This window comes from Ooceraea biroi, chromosome 1, assembly GCF_003672135.1.
Source record: "Ooceraea biroi isolate clonal line C1 chromosome 1, Obir_v5.4, whole genome shotgun sequence".
Lineage (NCBI taxonomy): Eukaryota > Metazoa > Arthropoda > Insecta > Hymenoptera > Formicidae > Ooceraea > Ooceraea biroi.
This window is the reverse complement of record NC_039506.1, coordinates 9,466,969-9,491,560: the sequence shown is the minus strand read 5'-3', so window position 1 is coordinate 9,491,560 and position 24,592 is coordinate 9,466,969. Positions and strand designations below refer to the sequence as shown.

The window sequence follows — 24,592 nt, the reverse complement described above, 5'->3', positions numbered from 1 at the left end:
CAAAAAGAAGCGGCTATACTCTACTTTCCCTGTTCTTCTACCTATTGGTCTATCTAGGCGTGAGTTCCGTCACCTTCGATCCACGTGACGCTCAGCGTCTTTTTTTCTCTTTTTCTTTCTCTTTTTTCTTGTCTCTTGTTCTTTCTTTCTCTCGCTTTCTGTCTCCTCTTCCCGCACGTTTCTTTTCACTTTTCTCTTTATTCTTTTTACATCTATTCGATAGGAAACGAGAAATAAAGGGAAAAACGCAGGTCGCGCGAGCTTACGAGACAACAGAGCCTCGAGGGATCGCGCGAGTCATGGTCGATTGATCGCCGAAACGATCTTTCTCCCTACGCTATGTCAGACCGGTCGCAGTGACGCAGGAACGTTAATGGATTCAATGTGTAAGCGCCAATCATGTGGTGTACAATGTCATCATACGAACAGAACTCTTTGATGCTTTCAAGATAATGATTTGGGGTCTTGCCATAGCACCCCTATGGGGCAAAGCGTTAGGGTGTATGTCCTGCGCGACAGAATACTTGCTTGATGATTTCTGATCGATTAACAAAAAAAGACAAAGCAGCTTGTAAGGCATTGCGTAAAGCGACAATGATAAAAATATACACTGAGCTGAATCTGCGTTGAATGTGTGTATGTTTGTGTTGTTGAATGTCATCAGCAAATTGAATTGTTCGAAGAGGCAAGATGACTCGACTTGATATAGTCGCAGGACATTCTTCCTCGATTGATCGATTCGCAATTGATTTATTTATCGATTGACTGAAATGTTGAGATATCACGGTCAAGAGATGCGAAATTTGAAACATGACAATTTTCTTGGTGGCAGTTCCTACGTCACTGAGCGTTCTTACGTGTGGTTTGGCGTTGCGGACTTACGAATCGAAGTATGGCGGTAGCGGATGCGGAGCTTCCACCGCCAATGGGTCCGGCGGTTGTGAATGGCGGTCCGAGCTTTGGAAGCACCCTCGCCACCAGCCGAGACTTCCGGTTTTCCTCCTTTAAAAAAGCCGACGTGGATATGTGCCAAACTTCCTTCTCACCGTCGTACCACCAATTATCGCTTAACATGGCCGAAATAAATCCCTTTCCTCGCTTTCGCTTCGCTCTCGCGGGAGTATTTTTTTCTTATTCTCATACGCGACGCACAGACAGGGATTTTAACTATTGTCGCGAAATAAGAATAGGTTTCTCCAATTATCTATGCAGTGAGCGAGGCATGTGATGCCGCAATATAGAAAGATAATAGAGACCAGATGTGCGTACGTGTAATAATCGATACGATATTAACTGTATGTACTAAGCGTAAATATATGAGTATGTACACGATATATATACATTTTACTGCAAGTAGATAGAAATGGCAGAGAGAGAGCGTTTTCGATGGGGCGTACAAATAAATGGCTTTTTCATGTTATATATCTTTCCTTTTTGCAACGGACGCAAATTTAATTTATTAAAATATAAATACAAAGTGCTTGAAAAATTCGCTAATGGATACAATTGTTGCTGTATTTAAAGAGGTAAATTACTTACAACAAATATCAGATATTAATATCTATTAATAATAAGGTAAAATTAGTATATTAATAAAAAAACGTAAAGAAACGTATCTCGAATAATTCTCTGTTAATAATTTTGACAATTTTATATTTCAATATACTAATATATATTTAATACTAATTTATTTATTTATTTATTACTATCATCCTTAATATCATCCTTATTATTCCTTATATGTACCTGTCTCTCATATTGTAATATTTCATAAAGAGATTCTATCAAATGTCAAGATGTGATAGAATCTCGACAGGATATTTGATACTGCGTCGATACACATTACACGCCCCATCTCGAAAACGCACGTTTTGCCCTATACATTATTAGACAGGAACATGCTATGCGAACAAAATTCCAAGTGAGTTCAGAAAGTGGGTCACTACTTAAGCTCGGTCCTTTGTCTTTCATGGTTACCTGTGCAACAATGATTTCTGCAGCGATTAAACTTTAATGCAGGAACAGAGAACCGAGCGTAAGTTTCCTCAAAATATTACGAAGGATAGGTAGAATAACTGTGCAGCTGCATGCGTAGATTTTTATTACGGGTCCACTTCCGCTTTGCGAAGTAACTTCCGGAGTAAGAATGTGAAGAGTGTGAAGGGATAGAGGCTCAAAAGAAAGCTTTCTAAAACAAAGACTCCCAGTTTCGGGGATGGAATACAAGCGACAGCACTCTGCGGGAAGTATCGTTCGTGAAAGCGTAATCGTAATCCAGAGAAGTGGTGGAATACATAATGTTGCTCGGAAGTAGTAGAATGTCCTTTCTCCCGTGAAAAATTTTGGCTCAGTCGGACTGCAATTAATCTTTCAATGTCGGCTACATCAAACTCGTAACGTATTGATTATTCGCGATGGGTACGTTGATATAATTATCATTGATATCTACATATATAATCGTGTCATGGAGAAAATACTTTCATAAATAACTCTAATTATTTCAAGTTATTTTCATGAAGTATATAATAAAAGCATATTCGTGCATATAGTATTTTTCCAGAGTAGTACACTGCAAAACATGTCCACTTTAAATATAACGGGAAAAAAGGAATTTTTTTCCGCTTTAACTTTAAGTGTGAAATTAAAGCGGAATCATATATATATATATATATTATATATTGCGAGTTGTCATAGTTACGTTATTTTCGTCCGCTTTAAATATGTATGACCGAAATCGTAACCGATGATCACATCCTTTATAATATCCGTTATAATGCTAGATTATTACCAGTCCTATATAAATTATATATATATATATATATATATATATATAATATAAAATCCTTTATATAAATAGGACTGGTAATAATCTGGCATTATAACGGATATTATAAAGGATGTGATCATCGGTTACGATTTCGGTCATACATATTTAAAGCGGACGAAAATAACGTAACTATGGCAACTCGCAATATGGCAGCAGCGTGAATTGCTTCTGATCATCTTTATAGTTGTAGAGTTACATGGTTATAAAGTGTTAGACATATATTTTTGTCTAATCGTCGTAATCCAAGCAATATGGGAATCGATCGACGTGGTAACCCTCGAGACAAATGTATCGCATGTGATTGTGATGAATTTGAATTGCCATCGGATGATCAGACAAATATATATATATATATATGATTCCGCTTTAATTTCACACTTAAAGTAAAAGCGGAAAAATTTCCTTTTTTCCGTTATATTTAAAGTGGACATGTTTTGCAGTGTAATAAAATTAAATTTTTCGATTTTATTACGATTTATTACGATCGAAAATTTTAAAATGTGAACTAACCTAATTTTTATTACGTATTACGCGTTTAAGCTAAACAGAAACTTATGCACGAAAAAACGCATTATATTTCTATTTGTCAGACCAGTGTTAAATAAATTCTTCAATAAATAATTCATAATGTTAAATCCTTATTTTCTTGAAGTAATCTATGTATCCGTTTTATTCCAATCTAGCAATTTAATTCCAGCATTAAAAGATTAATCGTATCGGAAAACATTTCGATCTGTCACATAGACTTTCGATAAAAATTTGATGTAACTTTTTCAATAAATTTGTGTACCCTTCCCACTTCGGTAAAGAAGAACAAAGTTATTTGGTTAGAGCGGAATTACTCACGAGGGAACGACGCTGCATCGGATATCGAAACGATCGAGCTTAAGTTAATCGAGCAGCACAGTTGATCGTGTGTCAGCCTTCTGCCTTTGCAAAGCATGCGATTCAATCCGCCCAATTCCGCTCCTTGCTCGATCGCATTACAAATATCCGGTGCAGTCGAGTACTTTCGTAGCTTAATACGGAATTAGAGATATTAGGAGTAGGACGAAGCGTACTTGGTCTGGGTCGGCTTTATTCCGTGAGCCTCGAGATCCTTCTCGAGCTGCCGTATCCTGATCTTGGCCATGTCGAGCTCGTGCTTGACCTTCCACAAGTGGGTGTCACAGATTGGGTCCTTGCATCTGTGATGCCTCAGGATATCCTGCGCTTCATACACCGCACCACGGAATGTCAAGGATTTCCCTACACTCTTTAAACAAAGACATAGTTTGCATATTCATCATGTACCTCTCAAAATTTCTTTAATGTTTTTTTTTATTTTTCGAGGCATATAGACCTCAATATTATTTAAATAACGAATTTATTTTTGCGTACTCATATCTCCATGTTCCGTGAGAAATTGTTATGCATGAAATCTTTTCGCTCAAAGGTAAATGGTTTCGTTATTACAAAATGTTCAGTTCAAGTTATCGGTTGTGTGTTCTTTGAAAGTGTCGTTAATATTTAAACATCTGCCGCTCTGTACTTTAATAATGAAACTAAGAACGACCTAGTTTCCAAGATAACGCAGGAAATTACGGAAAGATTCTCATGATATTAAAATCCGCGTCGCTTACCAGGCTGAAAATGGCGCATCTGCCACCGTCGTCGCTTTTTGCCAGATGCTGCCTAATATATTTGAAATACAGGTGTTCCAAGAGCAAGAAGACCGCCGCCAGGAGGATGCCCATCATCAGCAAGAGAAACGCGCTCAAGAATTGCTCCAGCGCCAGAGGATCGCTACTTTTTTGCACCTCCTTGCCGGGCTTGCACGTCCCAGTCATCCAGTATCTCCTCAATCGCTCCAAATCTCCTAGAATGGATGATTTAACGTAGGAACGCGATAATAGATCCATCGAGCGAAAATTTATGGCTCCACTTATTTTACGCATGAACCGTTAGTGATGCGAGGGGGAAGGGTATTCTTCGAGACGTTTAGAAAGACTTGGAGCACAGAAGTACCGTTATCTCTATAATCCAACAGCCGTTTGTTGAACATTTGTAGGTACTTTGAATTCCTGGAGAATGCGAGGCCATATCCCGTCATGGCGTACCATGATCCGACCGTCAGCAATCGACAATCTTCGTCTTGAGCGACCAGATAATCCAGGACCGTTCCATCATAAATAAATGCGTCCATCTCTCTGCAGAAGTTATAATAAGATATTTCTATCTCATTATATTTTGCTAAGGATATTTCAAATTGGCTCTATGTCGAAACTATGTCTCGTGGAATTTCATCATCTAGTTTATATATTACATATTATAATAGTATATTATATTATATAAAACATCGTATTTCAATCAATTGGCCACAATCGGCCTTTGATGATTTATAACATAATTTTTTCCCGATAAGTAACTTGCAAGTATGATTGAACCGAATTTTAAAATTTACTTCTCAGATACGGAAGCGTTGAAATTCTAAATTAAAAAATGTTGACAGCAGCTTACTCACCCAGTGACGACAGCTTCGATACCATCCGCCACGCTGCTCTTGTTGAAAGCCTTCATGTAGGAATGCATCTCTTTGAAGTACCGTGCCAGTGTGCTGTCCGTATGGCTCCATGGTATGGTGCCGAATTTGAACATGGGCTTGTGAGAAAAGGGCTTAGCGAGCCTGTGATCGTCCACGCCACTAAACTCATGGAACTCTTCCCGCGTGATCATAAAGGCAGCCAGATTGGCAGTGTAAATGGCGAGGAACACCACAGCGAATAACGCCCAGACGTTCGTCATAAATCTACGTAGATCGCATCAGCCCTTTGTTAGCTTTAACGGCTCTAGGTGAGTTACATTCTCGGAATTACACGTGAGCCAATTAATTCAATTGGGATCAATCGAAAAATTCCACAGAAGAATGCTGCAAACGATACTTTGTATCTTGCATGAATTATTAACATTAATTTAGAAAAAATATAATTTTTTAATAATATTTAAGAATATAATTAATTCTTGAAATATATATATAGTAACATAAATTGTTACTTTTAGTATTATTACACAGAAATTATTCAATTATCAATTACACTGGGGAACACGAATTTTTTGTCGGGTCAATGGCAACTCATTCTGATAGGTTTTTTCCCGTAGAATCCAAATGTGGAAATGAAAATAGTGAATTGGCTCTAGTGTTTAAACAAAACGGGGTCAAATGTGCAAAAACCGTGGGTTTTTGGTCATTTTTGAAAACCTGTAGAAAACAACGAGAGCTCCTAGAACTTTCTAATTGAGATTAAATGAAAGCCTAAACTTTGTCCTTTTAGGCTATAGATTGAAAAATGAGGTGCCTTTAACTTGGAGTAACAATTGTTTTACGAGCGTGCACCGATTCCGCCATATGCTTTTCTGGCCGCGTGCACTGTTCTCTCCGCTCTCCAATTATTTTATCACTAGCATCCCCTGTCTTCGGCTTCGTCTGTGTTTTTCTACAGTATGTTCACCACAAATGTAGCAGAATACATCTGGATGATTAAGACAAAGTTTTCGTAATGAACTCATATTTATACAAACCTTAAATCGTAATTCCAATGTTTATACGATGTAAATAAATAAGAATGGTACCTCGCATTTGCAAACACACTTTATGACTCGTAACAAACTCACGAGATGCATCTGCTCATTCATCTGCTCATACATGTGGCGGATCGCATGTGACGGAATCGGTGCGCGTTCGTAAAACAATTGTTACTCCAAGTTAAAGACACCTCATTTTTCAATCTATAGCCTAAAAGGGCAAGGCTTTCATTTCATCCTAATTACAAAGTTCTAGAAGCTCCCGTAGTTTTTCTACAGGTGTTCAAAAATGACCAAAAACACGGTTTTTTGCACTTTTGATCCCGTTTATTTAAAAAACCAGAGCCAATTTAGTATTTTAAAGGCCAGATTCATGTTTAGCGCACCCAAATTAGTAAAGAATACCCATTCTCTTAAAAACAATCTAAAAACGATAAAATTTTGTTGACCAGTGTTATCTATATGTTATTATTATTAATATTTGCTATTAGCGAGTATATGATAAAATCAGCGCTTGCAACTTTCTTTTGAAGCATACATAGTTAATTGCAACAATTTCAATAAGCTTCTCATTTAAATTTCTCTATAATTATGACTTTATTACGATTGCATCGAGTATTTCTAATATTTAATTTAAATATAATTAACTAATTTAGCATTTCATTTAAGCCAAAATTGGAGATTAAGATTAAATTTCGATAAAATATATAATTAACAGAATAAAATAATCCGGAATTGCAATTAACGATTCATGATTAGGTTGAATAATTTACATTTTTAAATACAATACGGCTGTCAGAGAGCATACTCGAGAAAATGTTCCCTACGTTTATGCAACCAATACACAGCAACTAACGAGTACATGGAGATACGGGGATTTAATTTGTCAATTTCTATTTCAGTTTGGTAATTAAAATTCGTCAGGATGCCTCTGGAAAAGGAGATCCTCTTCACTGACCTGGCTGTAAATCCTCTGGGAGAGTCGATATGGACGGCAGCCTGAAATAATACGGCCCAGACCAACCAGTACGTGCGGCAAAAGGAGAACCGATGATTCGTCGATGGATTCTTCTGCAGATGTGCAAAATCGATGTCGCATTAAAACGAGAAATAATCTACGTATTACAACAGAACGAGCAGAATTTCAAGACGGTTTTATACACATACAGTTTTCAGTAATTAACATATCAATATCTCTTTTTCCTTGATTAAAAGTTCAATTTAATAACAATTTTTTCACATCACATACACAAAAATAATCACATAAATATGCATTGGTATAAAATTCTTATAAAATAAAAACTGTAGATTCATGCAACAGATATTCATCTATAAAGGTGCTTTTTCATGCTGACGCTCGACGCTAATTTTTAGCATCAAAACAGATCACGTGATCAAAATTGACCATTATCCAGCGTTAATTTTGATCACGTGACCTGTTTTGACGCTAAAAATGAGCGTCGAGCGTCAGCATGAAATAGCACCTTGATGCTAAAGAAAAAATCATAATGAAGAACATAATCATCCGCATGTAAGTGATATGATATTAACATTTTTCGAGAGAATCATCGGAACGTTCCCATAAAATTATACAAGTAATAACTGTAAATCAGAAGCTAGTATATAAAACTATTTTGGAAACGTCATTACTTTATCTCTAATTGTTAAACACTAAAGCATGCATTGGAATCGAATAGTAATTGCTTGGATTAGGTAATGTAATGCAATATCTGTGCAGTGAAGGGTAAATATGTGCGATTGATAGGAAAAAACATGTATATAGTTAATAAAAAGCGAAATAAAAAATACCAGTTTTTGCGCAGCGCCTGAAGGGTTTACCTTCATGTCGAAACCAGAGGGCGATGCCCATTCGAAGAGCAGTATCATTATCGTAGCAGCGTGTATTGCAAAAATACCCACCAGCATCCATGAAGCCGTGTCGAACGGTTCTGAAAATTGTACCGTTGCAAACAGAATGGCGATTTATGTTTCGACATTGATATCCATGCATTCTCGCGCAAAAAAATGAATATTATGTAGACAGTTTCACTTTCCCTCATTTTTTTCATTTTTGTGATAACGTTTCATACCAATAATTTATTTTTGCGCAAGTATAATATTATATTCGATTTATACGCAACGACTCCTGTGCAAATAGAAATAATAGCACATGTAATTTTGGAGATGTGTTTGCAAATTATTCATTTGTCCCATAAATAATCATGTAAATATTTTTTATTTTAATCTCTAAATATCTTTTACAAATCTATAATATAATCTCGATCTTTCTAAATGCACTTCACGTACCTAGAAACGCGGTGGGAGATATTATGCCTGTTCTTTTTGCCACAACGATGGCGATACCAGTCTCCATGTAAGGAACAGTGAAGTCGACTACTGCTTCCCTCTCAGAGTTGATCATTAAGGAAGTCATCACCATGTCGGTTTTCCGGTTTACCAAATCGGCTATAAGTCCATTCCATTTTCCATTCTGCGTACGATAATTACTTATAAATTATTTGTTTGTGAACGTTATTCAAATTCGAAAATAAATCCAATTTATTAAGCACGTAAAACGGAAATAAATGCGTAACGAAATCAATCCGGAAATTATTTCGCACGCGCGAAATAAAAAGATATATTTCTGCAATCATTGTTACATTGACAATCATAATTAATACACGCGCGCGCGTCAAAAAGAAAAAGAGCTAATGTTGCGAGAGAGAAACACAAAGCGATGATACGATGATATGATTAGAACGCGCGATAAGCGGAAAATTATCTGTTTTTCAGCTATTCGAGTTACCGCCCGAGGCGATGTACACACACATATACATATACATACATACATACATATATATATATGGTACACATACGCTGCATCACCAGAAACAACTTTCGTGCAGCGGAAATTAAACCTGTTAAGAGTAAGTTTACGCGTGCATTTCACAATTACAGTCGTCAATAGCTAGGTCAGCGTGCAATTGTTGTTCAACACTACTCCGCTTGGATGCAAGCTGGCTCTTTAGTTTACATCCAATGAAATAATCCGTAACATTCAAGAAGCGTATTTATTTTTCCGTATAACGTATAATTCAAGTATCGCAAGCTTGCAAAAATAAAAACATATTGCATATCGCGAGTACGGATATAATGCTATTTTTTATATCTGACAATGTTTTTATCAAGAGTAAAGTATAAAGTATACTTATATCGACAGTCACGTGTGAGTCGTATTATTGTTTGCTTTTCTTCTTTTATTTTTTTTCGTTTATCAGACGACATTAATGCATTTGATCATACGCATATTAGCTTATTGTGAGGCCATGAGGCCAGAGTTTAACATCTTTAAAGTATGAGCCTGTAGAGCGGTTCTTCTACTATTTTTTATATATATTCGACAAATTTATTTATTATATAAAGTTTTGACGCGCGCGCATGTATTAATTATGATTGTCAATGTAACAATGATTGCAGAAATATATCTTTTTATTTCGCGCGTGCGAAATAATTTCCGGATTGATTTCGTTATGCATTTATTTCCGTTTTACGTGCTTAATAAATTGGATTTATTTTTGAATTTAAATAACGTTCACAAACAAATAAGTATAATATTATACTTAGAGTGATCAGTTACGTTTGACTCACATTCATTTTTGTTTTTCTTTTATTTACATTGTAGTTGGTTGTCATGAACATAAAAGGATATAGAAATTTAAGTCTAAACAAAAGAAATGAGTGCACCGGTGCAGATGCGGTAAATGCTTCGCGGGAACTTTCTCTCGTTGCGTTACAAGACACATTTATCTTCCGCGTAGCGTAAGTAAGCATCGCCTTTCATGAATTTTATCCGAACTCACCTCCAAAGTACCCCACTTGCCGTCCTCCACTCTTACAAGCTCGTAAGTGAAGCCGATTTCCTCAGAGAACTTTTGCAGCAGATCAATGCAAAATCCGCTACAGCATTGATAGAAGCTCTCATTTTTCTGCGCCGACTGGATATCCATTCTGTAATAAAACAACCGCTTGTGAATTAGCATCTTATAATCGCGTACATATATTTCGCAATTATTATTATGCAAGGTTATTTCGGAAGACAACGAAAAGTTTTCATAGACTATATGTATGTACATGTATACACATATCTCCACATAAATATACTGTATTATCAAATGTGTATACGCATTAAAGATATAAGAAGTTTCTATAAAATCATAAAAGTTTCAGGAATATTATAACGTATGAGTTTCTACACAATTTTGCAATAGGTTAAAAAATACATAATTGATTTTAATAATTTCATAGAAAATGTAAAAGTTTATCAAGATCAATATTAAAATAGATATCTATAAAATCAAAATAATAATTTTTAAGAATTATACTGTGTAGAGAAAAATTAATAATATATATTGATGAATAATGGAATATATATTTGTTAGAATATCTAGAAGTAACTTATTATTATTATGTCTTGTACTAAGTATAATAAAAATAACTAATATCTTAAAAATAGTGTATAAAACTTTAATATTTTTAATTGCTCTTCCCTATCAAAAATCTTCTACAATATTAATTGCATAATAAAATAAGTTTGTCTTAAATAATAAGTCGCTCTCATTGTGTACCAGATATAGCGTATTTGATAAAAGACAGCTACAATGAGCACATATTTAAAGAAGAGAAACATTATCGAAGTTAGTGTAAAATGCCAAAGTAACGCACTAATGAGACTTCCTGGAAAATCTTCCATTTGAACGGCCGATTTTCCGGCTTGAACATTTTCACATTTAGTTGTTCTTCTACGTGATGCTGTGCTTGACTCTTTATCCTGGTATAAGCAAAGTGCAATTAAATCCACCGTCTGATAATCCCATGTCATTCGGGCCAGATAATGTCGCGACAAGAACTGACAACCATTGTTGGTCGTCCTTTGGAGAAAATCGCCCGTTGGAATGAAGTCCTTTTATGCATCTGACATACGCAGCTAACAAGATTCATTCTGAGAGTAATATTAAGTTCTTTTGCGAAGCTCGCAAAAGTCATGATTCATGTTAATTACAAAAAGAATGCAACATTATGCTAAACAAAGGACAAAAGATATAAAAATAAAGACAAACGTGAAGATAAATGGATTTCGGTGGCTTCTGCGGAATACCGCAGTCGTATGCCCAGATGGAAAGAACTAAATATTCAAGGCGAGTCCACGTAATGATCCTTTGATGTTTCTCCAAAACAGCAAATGCTATTCCAGATGCAATTTTATTTAAAAATATGGAAAGAGAAAATGTTGTTAAAAAATAATAATCGATTTGAAAATATTAATATCAAGAGAGAGAGAGAGAGAGAGAGAGAGAAGGAATAAAATTAACATTAAAATAATATAGAAATTTGTATACGTATTGGATAACAATTTGATGAAATATGCAGCGATTTTAATTACATTTTAAAATATAATTCTCGCAATAAATATTGTACATTTCTATTTTATTAGCACTTTTCGAAGCACTAAATTTCGCAGATCTGAAAATCGCAGATGAAACAGAACGATTAATAAAGTTTAAGAAAACTGCGCAGTAAATCTTTATTTACTATAAATCGACAATCATAAAAATTTGTGTAGATCGTACGGATTGAAATTCTCGCTTCGCAGATTGTAATTGACGTAGGATCTGTCGACATCATAAAAGCTCTATATACCGCTTGCAAAAGATATTAAATCTTGAATAATATTATTTCCTTTCTTGTATAACGGATTGAGAGAAAGTCAAAGGTTGAGTGAAGATAATAAATTGAAATAAAAAATGAGAGATACGAAGAGATACGAGAGAGAGAGGGGGGAGGGAGGGAGGGAGGGAGAGGGAGAGAGATAAAAGTATATTAAAATCGTATATGTTACATACATAGGCAGTTGAAACGAATCTTTTTAAATGCATATATACATAGGATGTTTTTAATGGAGATATATTTGTTACGTCCATTTTGTATCTTATTTTGCGTTATATAATTTATATTATTACTATTATTTTAATCATTGTTAATTATTGTTATTATTCAAATCTCTTATTTTGCTTTTTTAGTTATTACCAGTACTTACTATATTGTGTATATATAAAACTAGCATCCCTCGTCATGGCTTCGCCCGCGATATTTATGTGTAGAATTAAATAAAAACACATTTTATCCCTTCTTACCCGTTAGGGGTGGAATTTCGAAAAACTCTCCCTTAGTGAGCACCTACGTCATAGTAGGAATATACCCTTAAAATTTTAAATCGATAGGTGCAGTAGTTCGGGCTGCACGTTGATGAGTCAGTGAGTGAGTGAGTGGTATTTGGCTTTTATATATATATATATATATATGTAATATCATAATTATTTTATTGCAAAAGTTTAGAAATAAAAAAGATCGTATAACTATATATTTTGAAGAAAAATATAATTATATTATATATGACATGCAATACATAACACGTGTAGTACAACAATCATAATATAACATAATGTAATAGAAACGTAATGTAATAGACAGAAAGTTTATTAATTATTTCCGATAATCTGAAACCAGGATTGACATTCATGGAAATTTTCCTATTGCATATGTATTTCCAAGTCAATTAATAATGTCAATCGTATGGACTTTAACATAAACATGTGAGTGTTAATAATTTATAACCGCGTTACATAATTCGCAAACTATGTGGATGCACATTCTACTGAATTTTCATCAGAGTTTTGGCAAATTTACAATGACAAAGTTATGCGGAGGACGGAAATAACTTCCCCATAATAAATACATCCTGTTTTAAATGATGTCATATATCGCTAACTGGGAAATTCCAGACAACTATATATAAACTACAACCATCGGTCTGATAACAAAATCATTGTGGTTATATTGCATTTCAGTCGTGTTTGGAAATGTCACAAAAAAACTTGATCAATTCACTTTACACGTTTTTATCAATAAAGAAATTGGAGAAAACTTCTCTTATGTATTATCAAATTCATACCATGTTACAATATATACGATTAAAATCCAATTTTGATTAAAAATGTTTTCCGTTTGGACGCACATTGATCTTGTAAAAAAACAATGTACCATATAATGTAATAAAATTCAATCACCGATACCAAATAAAAGTCACGCGTAGGAAAAATATTTTCTCCATTTCTACTTACTCCACTACAAACAATGACAAGTTTTATAGTCCGTTTTATATATGAGCTGTCCTTTAATATGCAACTATGTACTTTAATGTACAACTGTACTTTTTGCATCGCATTTACGGCGCGATATATCATCCGTGTATGTTAGCACGATTGTAAATAATAAAATGGTCGATTTTACGTGTCAGCCGGCGAAGAAACCAAACTACTCAACAAACCAAAAAATAAATAAAAAAAGTAAAGATAAATGCATGCACTCGACTTACACGGCGGATGACGTACGAGGCTTCTCTCTGCTGCCAGTCGGCAATAATGGAGTGCACTTGAAGTCACGAACACGTTTGCCTGACAGTAACACGCGAGTACGGGCGCGCGCGATCGCGTAGGATGAAACCGGCACGTGTGTGCTCACGTTACGTGAAACGTTTCACGTTAATCGCGAACTTTATGCGCGTAATTTTAGCCAGCAGCCCGACGTCTACGTTTGACGTTGCTATTGCCGGGGGGTTCATAGCGCAGCCAGCCTCTATCTGCAATTGATATATAAAATTCCCCTTCATGCTCGCGATGCAAGAGATTGACTCCCCATACTACCACCATGCCGGATATTCACGTATTGTTGACTGCGTGTCAATCGTCGTAGCCGCAAAAAATGCACTGCGGATCTGTATCGTGAATCTCGAGCTAATGACAGTGATGCGTTACGATGGACAGACGGATCCATGCCGCCGCGTATCAAAAATATAAAAAATGAACAGTAGCTCTTGGCGAAACGTATTGTGGTCGCTTGATGCTTGACAAATAAATCCGTTTGCGGAAGATTAAGTGGCCAGTATTGCCATGCGACATGGGAGACACATGTTCCCGTGATTAACTCTTTGATCGTGACGCATTTGTGCTTTGACGTTTCATAAGATGCCATTTGTGGTGTCATTTGGTTTATTTGTGACTTCTGCATTCTTTATCAAATAAAATTTATATTTTGATGGTTTATATATTGTTATTTTTGATACATTCGTCAATTAAATTAATTAAATTTTAATTAAAAATACCAATAAAATTTTATATTTTGTTCAATCGTTTTAGTAACAGTATGTTTTGTACCATTGTATATGTCTCGTATTATTGCATGACACAGAGAGACATTCTTTTTAATTACATTAATATTTGTGAGTACGATGTAAATGCTTCACTTACTTTTCCTGAAATAATTTAATGTAAATTGTAAATAAAAATTGTAATTAAAAATATTTTGTTTTATTAAAAATAATTATTCGGAATGTATTAACTTTATTCTCTCTTTCTCTTTCTATCTTTCTCTCTGACATTTTCTTTTGACAGCTAAGCATTAAAATTTCATGGAATTACTTGGTGGTCTGTCAAATGTTCTACCACTTTGCGAAAAGTAGATTCTTTCGTTGTCCACGGAAGTAAAAGGTAACAAAGGTAACAAAGGGCGGCTTTTGTCCTACAAAAGGAGTCGTTATCTCCGAACAGAATTACATGAGAGCTTCGTTGAAGAGCTACTTCTCGATTCGTATCAACACCTCCGTTCACACATCATTCGATTCATTATCCGAGTATTTATTTTCGCAAGTGGTCACTACACTTCCTGAATTAGCATAAGAATTCGTTAAGGTATCCGCGCAAATTTCCTTTCCCTATTACAAGTAGGATTATCCGTATCAATTTACCTTTTCGAATTACTCGAAAACCGCACATTAACCGGATTAAAGTAGAGGAAAGGAAAACGAATTCAACGAACGATTAGTTAAATTAAGACTCGACTTAAGAAAACTTGTTGTTTTCCAGAGATAAATTCTACTTGCATTCTGAAACCAGAGGGAGAAATAATGTTAAGTATCTTTTTAAATAAATAAATACCTACAGATGTAATATAAGGAAAATTTTCCTTGTTGTAATGGAATTCAATAAACTAATTAACATCATTAACAAGTGAACACATCTCTCTGTCGAAAATGATGGCGAGACGATATTCATCTTGCCGTTCATTGTACCCGCTTAATTGGATGAGAATGTGATCTCCCGAGCGAAGAAAAATTAAAAACGTAACATAGACAAATTGATGTTCGTGCCGGCGTTATATCATCGCCAGAGTGTTACGCCAGGCGTAATTTATTGCCATTTATTCTGCACCGTGCAGTACCTCCGCCAGTTTCTTACAGCGCTAATATCAATTCGTTAGGGGTGAGTAACGCGCTGTTCTTACGGGCTGCACACAATTAGCAATTAGGAAATTTACCGTGTTCTGCTGGGCGACTGACGGAGCACGATCTTTATTTTTCATCGGTAGCAATTAGTTACTGCGCTCCACGTAAAAGCGCAAAGAAGCTGTTTCCATTCTGTTGATTTAATTTTTTTCCTTCCTGTCTTTACTCAAGCGTATCATCGAGGCGTCTGCGATCAAATACATCAAAAATCAAATAATTTCGGCTCATTAACTCGATTCGACATTGTATTAAAATGGGAAAGGATAAATAATTATTTTGTCCAACGCGTTTAGTATTTTAGAAGTAAAGAAAACTTCGACTTGTGCGAGCGCAGTATATCACGTTTTATGGCTCCATACACTTTCGACAGCTCCAGAATTTACCTGAAATGGAGAATAATCTCATTCTCACGGCGATGGTTCCCAAGCAACCGTGTAACAACTTGTCGCGGAATTTTCGATTACGCCATTCTCGAAGTATTCTCGTTCGCCGAGAAAACGCGTCAAGCGTTAATTCTCTTTCGTTGTTTGTCGAAGCGAATCTAGTCGCGCGACCTACTTCTGCGCGTAACGTAATTGCTTATCTAATTAACTTTAAGATTAGTTACTTCGAGCAGCTCTTAAACTGTTTTTCAAAAATTCCTAACTCGATGTCTTTTAAATGAGAATCCGATGTCGTCAAGCCGTCGCCATGAAAAAAACATTTGTAATAATCAAGAATTTATAAAATAATAAATTTGTAAAATGATACGCAGAGATGAATATCATAAAACAAATGTACAAGACAATTTCTTGAGAGTAGTTTTACAAGGATTTACTGAATCATACGTTAAATTGAAGTTATTGCATCACGTTGGTCCAAACGCGACAGCTGTTGTAGTTTCGCGTTGTAACTGTCAACTCGTGAGAATGTCCGGTGTCTAACCATTTCCTCTCAAGATTCCTCTCTCCTTGAGTGAGCTGACTGTTGTGACGTCGACAATTGAAGCAGAAAATCGACTTGTCTACTTTGTATTCTCTTCCGCCATAATTTCCTAACATTGCTCCGCGCGAGTTGTTGCGCCTCTCTCTCCATCCTTCTCGAATGAAACGGAGAGTAAGGGAGAAGAGTTTCAATTACTTCCACGCTCTGGCTGTTATCACGGATGCCTTTGGGAAACTTGTCGGTGGAATATCCTCGAGGTGCGATTCGAATTGGAATCTTGAACCAGTGTACAAATAAGCGCTGAATCGTTATCCTTCTTTCCTTGCGCTTATGCATCTCTTAGTAATTTACGATTTTACTTTGAGTAATTTTTAAAATTTTGTATATATTGATAACAGCTAAATAATATTATATAATTATAATATAATTGTGTACAATACAATAATTTAATCATTTTTACAAGCAAAAATAGTTAAATAATACTCGGGAAAAACATTACAATCTGGCAATATAAGTCAAGCATATATAAATTGTAACTATATATAGTTATAGTTTATATATCACATAACTGTATAGGTAAAACATAAAAGGCAACCAGAAATAATTTAAAAATTGCACAAAGAGAGACAGAGAAAGAGAGAGAAAGAGCAAGAGAAATCCAATCAGAATAGATTATTGAAAAAAAGTTTTAAATAAAAATTCAAAAATTTTTTATCTTCAAAAATACCGTAATTCGCAGCATCATCCAGAAGTGTCCAGCTTAATTTTCACCGTTCCCGCGACTAATAACACATAAACGTGATGAGTTGTTGGTTCAACATTTTTCTGCTACAGAAGAAAAATATAGCGACATGTAGAGAACCACTTTTGCATTGTACTGTTTTCAACAGAGAGTTTTCCTGTTTTTATACAGAAATAGGTTTTTTGCGCGGACTTGTGAGTTTACGCTGAAACCGAGGGGCCTGCAACAGCTGTCGCGCGTACACCACGCTACACGAAGAACACAAGCGAGGAAAAAATTTTTAGCAATTTTATATTATTTGTGACCCCATTCTGCGTAAACAAATATCGTTAAACGCATACGTTTGTTAGAGGCTGTAACCCCAAACGGTATCGATGATACTCCATTGGATAACGAGAAATTTATCGAGGGCACGCTCGATAAATTTCAATAGTGCAACTCGCGTTCAACGTGAGACTCGATGCACACATAAACGAGTGTCCGATAAAAATAGCAACGGCGGAATCGCTGCAACAATTGCGCTCTTTCTATGCCAGCCTGTCATGTAAAACTATTTATCGAAGGTGTTGGAGGTGCAAGAGGCTAAACGCAAACTCGTGGAACTTATGTCGATAAAATTGCGTCACGAGACACTGGCGAATGGACTCATTTACCGCATGATAAATGTCATCACGTGCAATGAACGTCGACTCCTGGCTTTTATGAAGCGCGAGCATTAGCCCGGCTTCGGTCGTCCGATGCTTTCAAAGATTGGCCCTTTAATTTTGCATTTGATGTGAACAAGGCTCTTTCCAAGTTGACGTAGAAGCGACACGATTACTCTGCTAGAGCACTCTTGTAAACGAAATAAGTGTGTCGCGTGTCGCGAAGCTCGAGTCTAATATGTAGCCTTTGCTTAAAAGCAACGCCAAGTTCGTTGGAATTTAATCAGTTAATTTTGTATGTTAAATAGTACGAATGTGGCCAGAATACATCGGCGTTCGTAATGCTGGTATCACGCAGTATCGCATGATAAGAATACATTCGTAAATTACTAGCATGTGTGTGTCCACTTTGATGAAAACTAATAGTAAAAAGAAAATAAAAAATTGAAAAGAAATTTGGAAATAAAAAACCTGGTAATTTATAATCTTTATCTTTGCATTAGTTATTTAATTGCCTCTTATTTCGTAAATTCATGCCACTGATTGCAAAAATAAAAGTACAATATAAATGATAATATAAATAACATGTAAAGTATTTTTTAATTTTATGTAATATTGTAATTCTAGTTTTTCTTTTTGCATGTTTCTAATGTTATTTTGCTTCGAAAGTAAAAATGAGAAAGTAAAGAAAATGTAAATTCCATGTATCATTATATGAAGCGTTGATATTTTGATGTTAAGTAGTACTGATATATCTGCAGCCAGACGCTGTTTCCAAGTAGTCTATTCCCTCAGGAGCAGACACGCTTATCGTCGTGCCACTTAATCTCATGAGTCGTATGCATAAAGTCCGTATGAGTAATAGCTACATAAAACACACCATGAGCTTTTTCTTAACATAAAAACATCCAAACTCTGTAGCTGTCTCTATATAATAATTAATACAAAAATATAGTAGTACACATCTCAAAAGTTCGAACGTAATATATTTCAATAATTTGTGTGATTAATATTATTTATCTTGTAAAAATATTAATCAATCGTACTACACGAATACAAAAAATATTGCAAATAGTATTTTTAACAATTAACCGAAAGTGCTTCTAACAAGGTGACATGTGACTACGAACCGATTGTAACTATTTCGAATTAGTTTGAGAGTTTTGAAATAATTTAAAAATAGTGCGTGTGAAAAGCAAAATTTTTTCAAGATGCAATACAAATTATTTAATTATTTTAATATAAATATAAAATATACATAACAAATATATATATATATATATATAATCTTCGAGAAACTATTAATAAAAAAGATATGAAAGTAATCCGAGATAAATAGTCGAAGAAGAGGAAAAAATTAATTCAAACGTGAATATGCTATCGACTGTTCATGTAGAGTCGCAAATCCGTAAATGGTCGAACGTATAGATATGTCGGAGACGTAAGATCATTGGCGGATGAATGTATTCCCCTCTCGACAAAAGAATCCAATTTCTCATACTTACTCGACCATATCGGAGTCCTTGGCCACTCGACAGTGAACACCGCGATCCACCAGGCATTTTCCGGTCACAGGATCGGGCGGTGCAAGATTGATGTAGGGCGGCTCTTCCAGAAAGGTTATTTTGAGGTAAAACTTCTCCGGCACTCCCTGTGGAGGCGTATGGGTATTGCCCGGCCAAACGATGTCCTTGATGTCTAAACCCTCCTTCTCCCAGGACTTCCAGACGCCGATCTGTCGAGAGACAAGCAGACAGAAAAATGCGGTCAAACGTAGCCTTTTCAGTTCAGTGAACCTTCTTTTAATGTGTCGCAATTTTTAATAATGTAATTAAATAACTAATGCAAAGATAAAGATAGATATAGAGCACAGAGAACATTTGACATCAATTATTCGGCACGAAATTGAAATTTAAAATATGTGTTATCTATCTTTATCATACTTGCAGTTCTGTGTAATCTCTTTTTCTTCCTCTTTTCTCTTTTTTTCTCTTTTTCCTTCTGCAGATAATTTATACTTTGCTGTTGATAAATTTATTAGCGATATTGATGAGATATTTTCTGATTTCTCTTAAAAAATACAACTCTATAAAATATTGCTTAAGATATATAATTTCAGAAATTCTCAAGAAAGTTTCTCAATCGCGCTTTCAGTAATATTTTATATAATGTTTTATATAGTGTATTTTATATAATGGATTTATATAATGTTATTTTATATAATGTTTTATATAGTGTATTTTATATAATGGATTTATATAATGTTATTTTATATAATGTTACTAAAAGCTCGATTGAGAGACTTTCTTGATATTTAAAACTATCTTTCGATGTTTATAAAAGATATTGTACAATACAGCCTTAGGTTTACTATCTGAAGTTCTGTGCCACTTGTTCTTTATAGTTAAGTTCACATAAAGTTGTTTTCAACAGAGAAGAAAGCGACAATGAAACAAAAGCGGAATTACGAACTTCTTCTGACGCTTTTCTGAAACGCTCCATGACGAGCTAGCGCGAAAAAAGGATTGCTTGTACACCGATCTAAACTAAAACTCGTCGTATACCTCAACTACTTCCCGTATCTGCCGCTGCTGCAATTTACTTCCTATTCAGACGAAACTGTGCTAGGTAATGGAGCGCCATTAGTCAATGTCGATGAAAATTTTATGATACATCCATCACTGCCGATGCTACCACCTTAGAAAATTTAGCATTGCGATAATGATCAGTCCGATCGACGGGAGCTTTAGTCACTTTCCTTGTTTCTTAAAAAAGAAGTAAGACAGAGGAGGAACTTAATCACATTTTGAAAAAAGTCCCTTAAAATTTTAAACAAAAATATAGAAGAGTATATATCACTTGTCAATTATGTATATGCGAATAGTAAAGATGAGAAATTATTTAAATATATCAATAATGTTTGAGAGGAAGCACGAAAAATAATTAGTAACGAGTGATCAGTACATAAAATATCAATTCCGTACTTATTTCAATGATATTATGTAATATTAAATACATATCTTTACGCAGCAACACTTTTCAGTAGTTTTTACTAGTACGTAGATGAGTAACGGAATAACGCGCACATAATTTATGCCGGCAATTAAAACCGTTTGCATATACACCAGACATTTCCACACATCGTGAAACATACGGTCGACTCGAGTCACGCGAGTGAAAATACGTGACCGTCATATTGAAAAGACACGTGGATAGCATTGAAAACGCTCTTCTACATCTCGCGTCACATTTCTGGAAGCTCTGTGAGAAAATAAAATCTATTGATTTCTAATAATTGTGAATACGCAAAGTCACGTGCTGCCATTATAATAATGATGACCATATAATGGTATTAAACAAAAACTTTTTTAACAAAAAAGGTAAAAAATTTTTATACTTTTCATTACTGATATTGATTCTCTCGAATACTGATTCTCTCGATTTTGCCATGGAAAATTAATATTTATTTTGTTTTATTTCTTCATTAAATTATATTTTTTTGCCATATATATATATATATATATATATATATATATATATATACAAGCAGTTACTAAAATATAAATTATTTTCATAAAATAATTAAATATTATATTTTATTATAAAAAAGATTGATAATGAAAAAAGGCTCAGATATAACTAAAAGAAATAAGAAGTAATATTTTTCAGTGATGCTTTTTCATAAAATAAAGATCTCATATGTGGATGGTGTTGATTTCCGGTAATTAAAGATCGAATTTAAATTATCGAATTTATGAAGAATACTTTCCGTATCATGTCAGAAAAAAAGAACTAGAAAACATTCACAAAGATTATCTGCTAATGCGTTAACCTTTGCAAAGCAGTACACGTATCAATTTTTCCTCTCGTTACATAGTATCGAAAATCGATTTATTCAAAATACCTAGAACAGATGAGACCGGAATTATTCCTCGCGAATATTGTCGCAAAAAGCCGATAAAAATGAAATTATAAAATAAAGTTGTACAATAAATTCCGCATAGCATTGTTATACAAAATCATAAAGCTTTGTTAATGTCATCTTACGTAATTTTTTCTCTTCTGTTCCATATATCATTGCAAATATTTCCATGTATTATTATAAAAAATATGCTCGATTACGTTACGAAAAATATGCTCGATTACATTTTAAATTTACATCATAAATTTTTCGCGATACTTACACTCTCGTCCGCTTTCTAAATAGATATATATCTATTTTGAAATTCCAAACACAGTGTGTATCTGTTTCCATCACGGTTCATCGATTATTCATTAACTTCCTCTCAGCACATTTAATCGAGTGTATTCAAACGTAAATTGATTCCACGCATTCCAAAACGGCCCATTCAAACAAGTAATTTTACGGCGATGAGAACACGCGGCCAAACTAGGCCAGTTTACAGTTTACACTGATAATGTAACATTCGCTCAACTCACTTGGCTCATTTCGCTGCTCCGAACACGCTTCGTTGCATTTGCAAGGCTTTTTTCCGTCAGCCGTCAGAATTTATTTGACAATCATGCGCCACTGCTCAAAGAAGGCAGTCAGAGCACATAGACAACTTTCAGAGCGCATTGGGGGCCAATAAAATGAAATTGCATCGCTCTGGTGTGAGCGTCACTTAACTTCTGAATATGTAAAGCCCCTTCGCCGACGATGCACTCGGATACGCCCGAGAAATCTATATATTAGAAACCGATACTGCACGAGAGAGTAGTAGGCTACACCGAGCATATCTCCATGAAAATTCATATACGCGGTGCTCGTGTGCGCGACCTTATATGATCGTCTCCCTTTCATCCCGACTGTGAGAAGGTGAAAAAATCGGAAGGCCCCCTATCAAGTTCCTCGCTAGAAAAAAGGTCGCGGGATCATCCGAGAGATTTATGCATTCGTAATTAAAGACTGGAAGCTCGAGGCGCGTTGCATACATTTGGGACTGCTCGATCTCGTGCCCATCAATCCGCGCTCCCTGAATTAATAGTAGGATGCACATCCACAGTAGATGCCATATCGTGTGTGCTCCATTACGGAAAATCTCCCGTTTATGGCGGGATTGCAACGGGCGCGTCTGTGGCCGTGTGCACCGACGCGCGGTTACGTCGGATCCGGGTGAGATTAACGAAAACAACGTCAAACGGGATGCACGATAAATAGAGGCGCGTTTGGAGGGAGAACGCCAACTGGGATGATCGTAAATTTTGAGCAGCGTCGGGAGGGATGGAGGAACCGCGACAGGAATTGTGAGACCCGAGAGCATACAGAATTTTAAACAATCGCGCATTATGCGTGTCGCCAGTAGTTTAATTATTCGTGTTGTAAATAAGGAAATGAAAACGACGACTTTGCGCCAATTTTCACAATTTTGTTTCCGAATCTGCATTCGCCGATATTGCATTTGCATTTTATTAACGTCTGCAATAATTAATAACGAGAAGAATGACGGGTATCTCTCGCTCTGCTTTGTTCATTATCTAACTTAATTTAAATTGGGAGTAGAGCGATACAACGCGATAGCGCTATAGTAAACTGCAGACTCGGAAATTAAACTCTTTCGCCGGGAAATATCTCGCGGAGCGTTGCGCGCCACGGTACTCCCTACAAAGCACCAGTGATGAATTAATGACTACATTAACATGCGATGAATTAATGAACATCTCACGGGTTCATCATGTGAACTGAATATTACGTGGTTAACTGTGCCACGCGATACGCCGTAATACGTTCTTTGGCATTCGATGTTCGCCGCCGTGTTCATCAGGGCGGAGGCAGACGTGCTTTTGACATGAAATTAACATGAATGTACTATAAAATCTCATGGAATTGCCTAATTATCGCGGTCTCGTTAGTGCATCATCACTCGTTAATTATAAGTTATGTCGTCTGTTTAGTTCGCGGAAATGTTAGTAGTTGCGTCTTGTTAACCAGTTTACCGCTTGGCGCAGTAAACTTCGACGGAACTTTCCACTATAATAACTATAGTAGGCGCAGTTACGAAATATTATAAACTGACATATCAAGTGTGCATGACGGCTATTTAAACTGTGAAAATTATTCTCAGTGTGTTATGTCGTACATGTCGCCTTGTGATCTATTCGTGCATATTAAACTGTGAAAATTATTCTCAGTGTATTGTGTCGCACAGTGTACATGTCGCCTTGTAATCTATTCATGTGTATTAGTTCTGATATATTCATTGTTTCACTTTTGCGGAAAACGCAAATTGATTTATCGATATTGGCAAATCTGCAAAAGAATTACGGTAAAAATAGCTTCGTCAAGATTGCGGAATTGGAAATTTATGGGAAAAGAAATTCTGTAATACACAAACAATTTATGGAAGCAATTCTCGAGGCAAGAACTTATGCAACCAGAAGGATTTCGAGTTTCATTCCTTTGTTTCATTCCTTTGATTTAACGTGTTTCATGTGTGAAATTCCAAGAAACGGGAATATGCGGATTCAACACGTCCCAAAGGAACATCAATCCCCAT

General features: G+C 35.5%; 1 protein-coding gene across 8 annotated transcripts in view; it reads right to left on the bottom strand.

Moving 5' to 3' along the window:
• LOC105279967 (glutamate receptor ionotropic, NMDA 2B) overlaps window positions 1–24,592 on the bottom strand; it is a 166,077-nt gene that overhangs the window by 5,863 nt on the left and 135,622 nt on the right. For 5 of the 8 annotated variants that reach the window (XM_011340097.3, XM_011340098.3, XM_011340096.3 and 2 more), the window contains 10 exons: window positions 19,601–19,830; window positions 10,249–10,396; window positions 8,696–8,879; window positions 8,198–8,337; window positions 7,347–7,459; window positions 5,331–5,615; window positions 4,835–5,016; window positions 4,450–4,685; window positions 3,889–4,082; window positions 883–1,002 (listed from right to left, as the gene is read on the bottom strand). In XM_011340097.3, the coding sequence (XP_011338399.1) occupies window positions 883–1,002; window positions 3,889–4,082; window positions 4,450–4,685; window positions 4,835–5,016; window positions 5,331–5,615; window positions 7,347–7,459; window positions 8,198–8,337; window positions 8,696–8,879; window positions 10,249–10,396; window positions 19,601–19,830 (1,832 nt within the window). The remainder of the gene's footprint in view (window positions 1–882; window positions 1,003–3,888; window positions 4,083–4,449; window positions 4,686–4,834; window positions 5,017–5,330; window positions 5,616–7,346; window positions 7,460–8,197; window positions 8,338–8,695; window positions 8,880–10,248; window positions 10,397–19,600; window positions 19,831–24,592) is intronic. The other 3 variants (XM_011340099.3, XM_011340102.3, XM_011340100.3) reach the window with 3 other exon arrangements.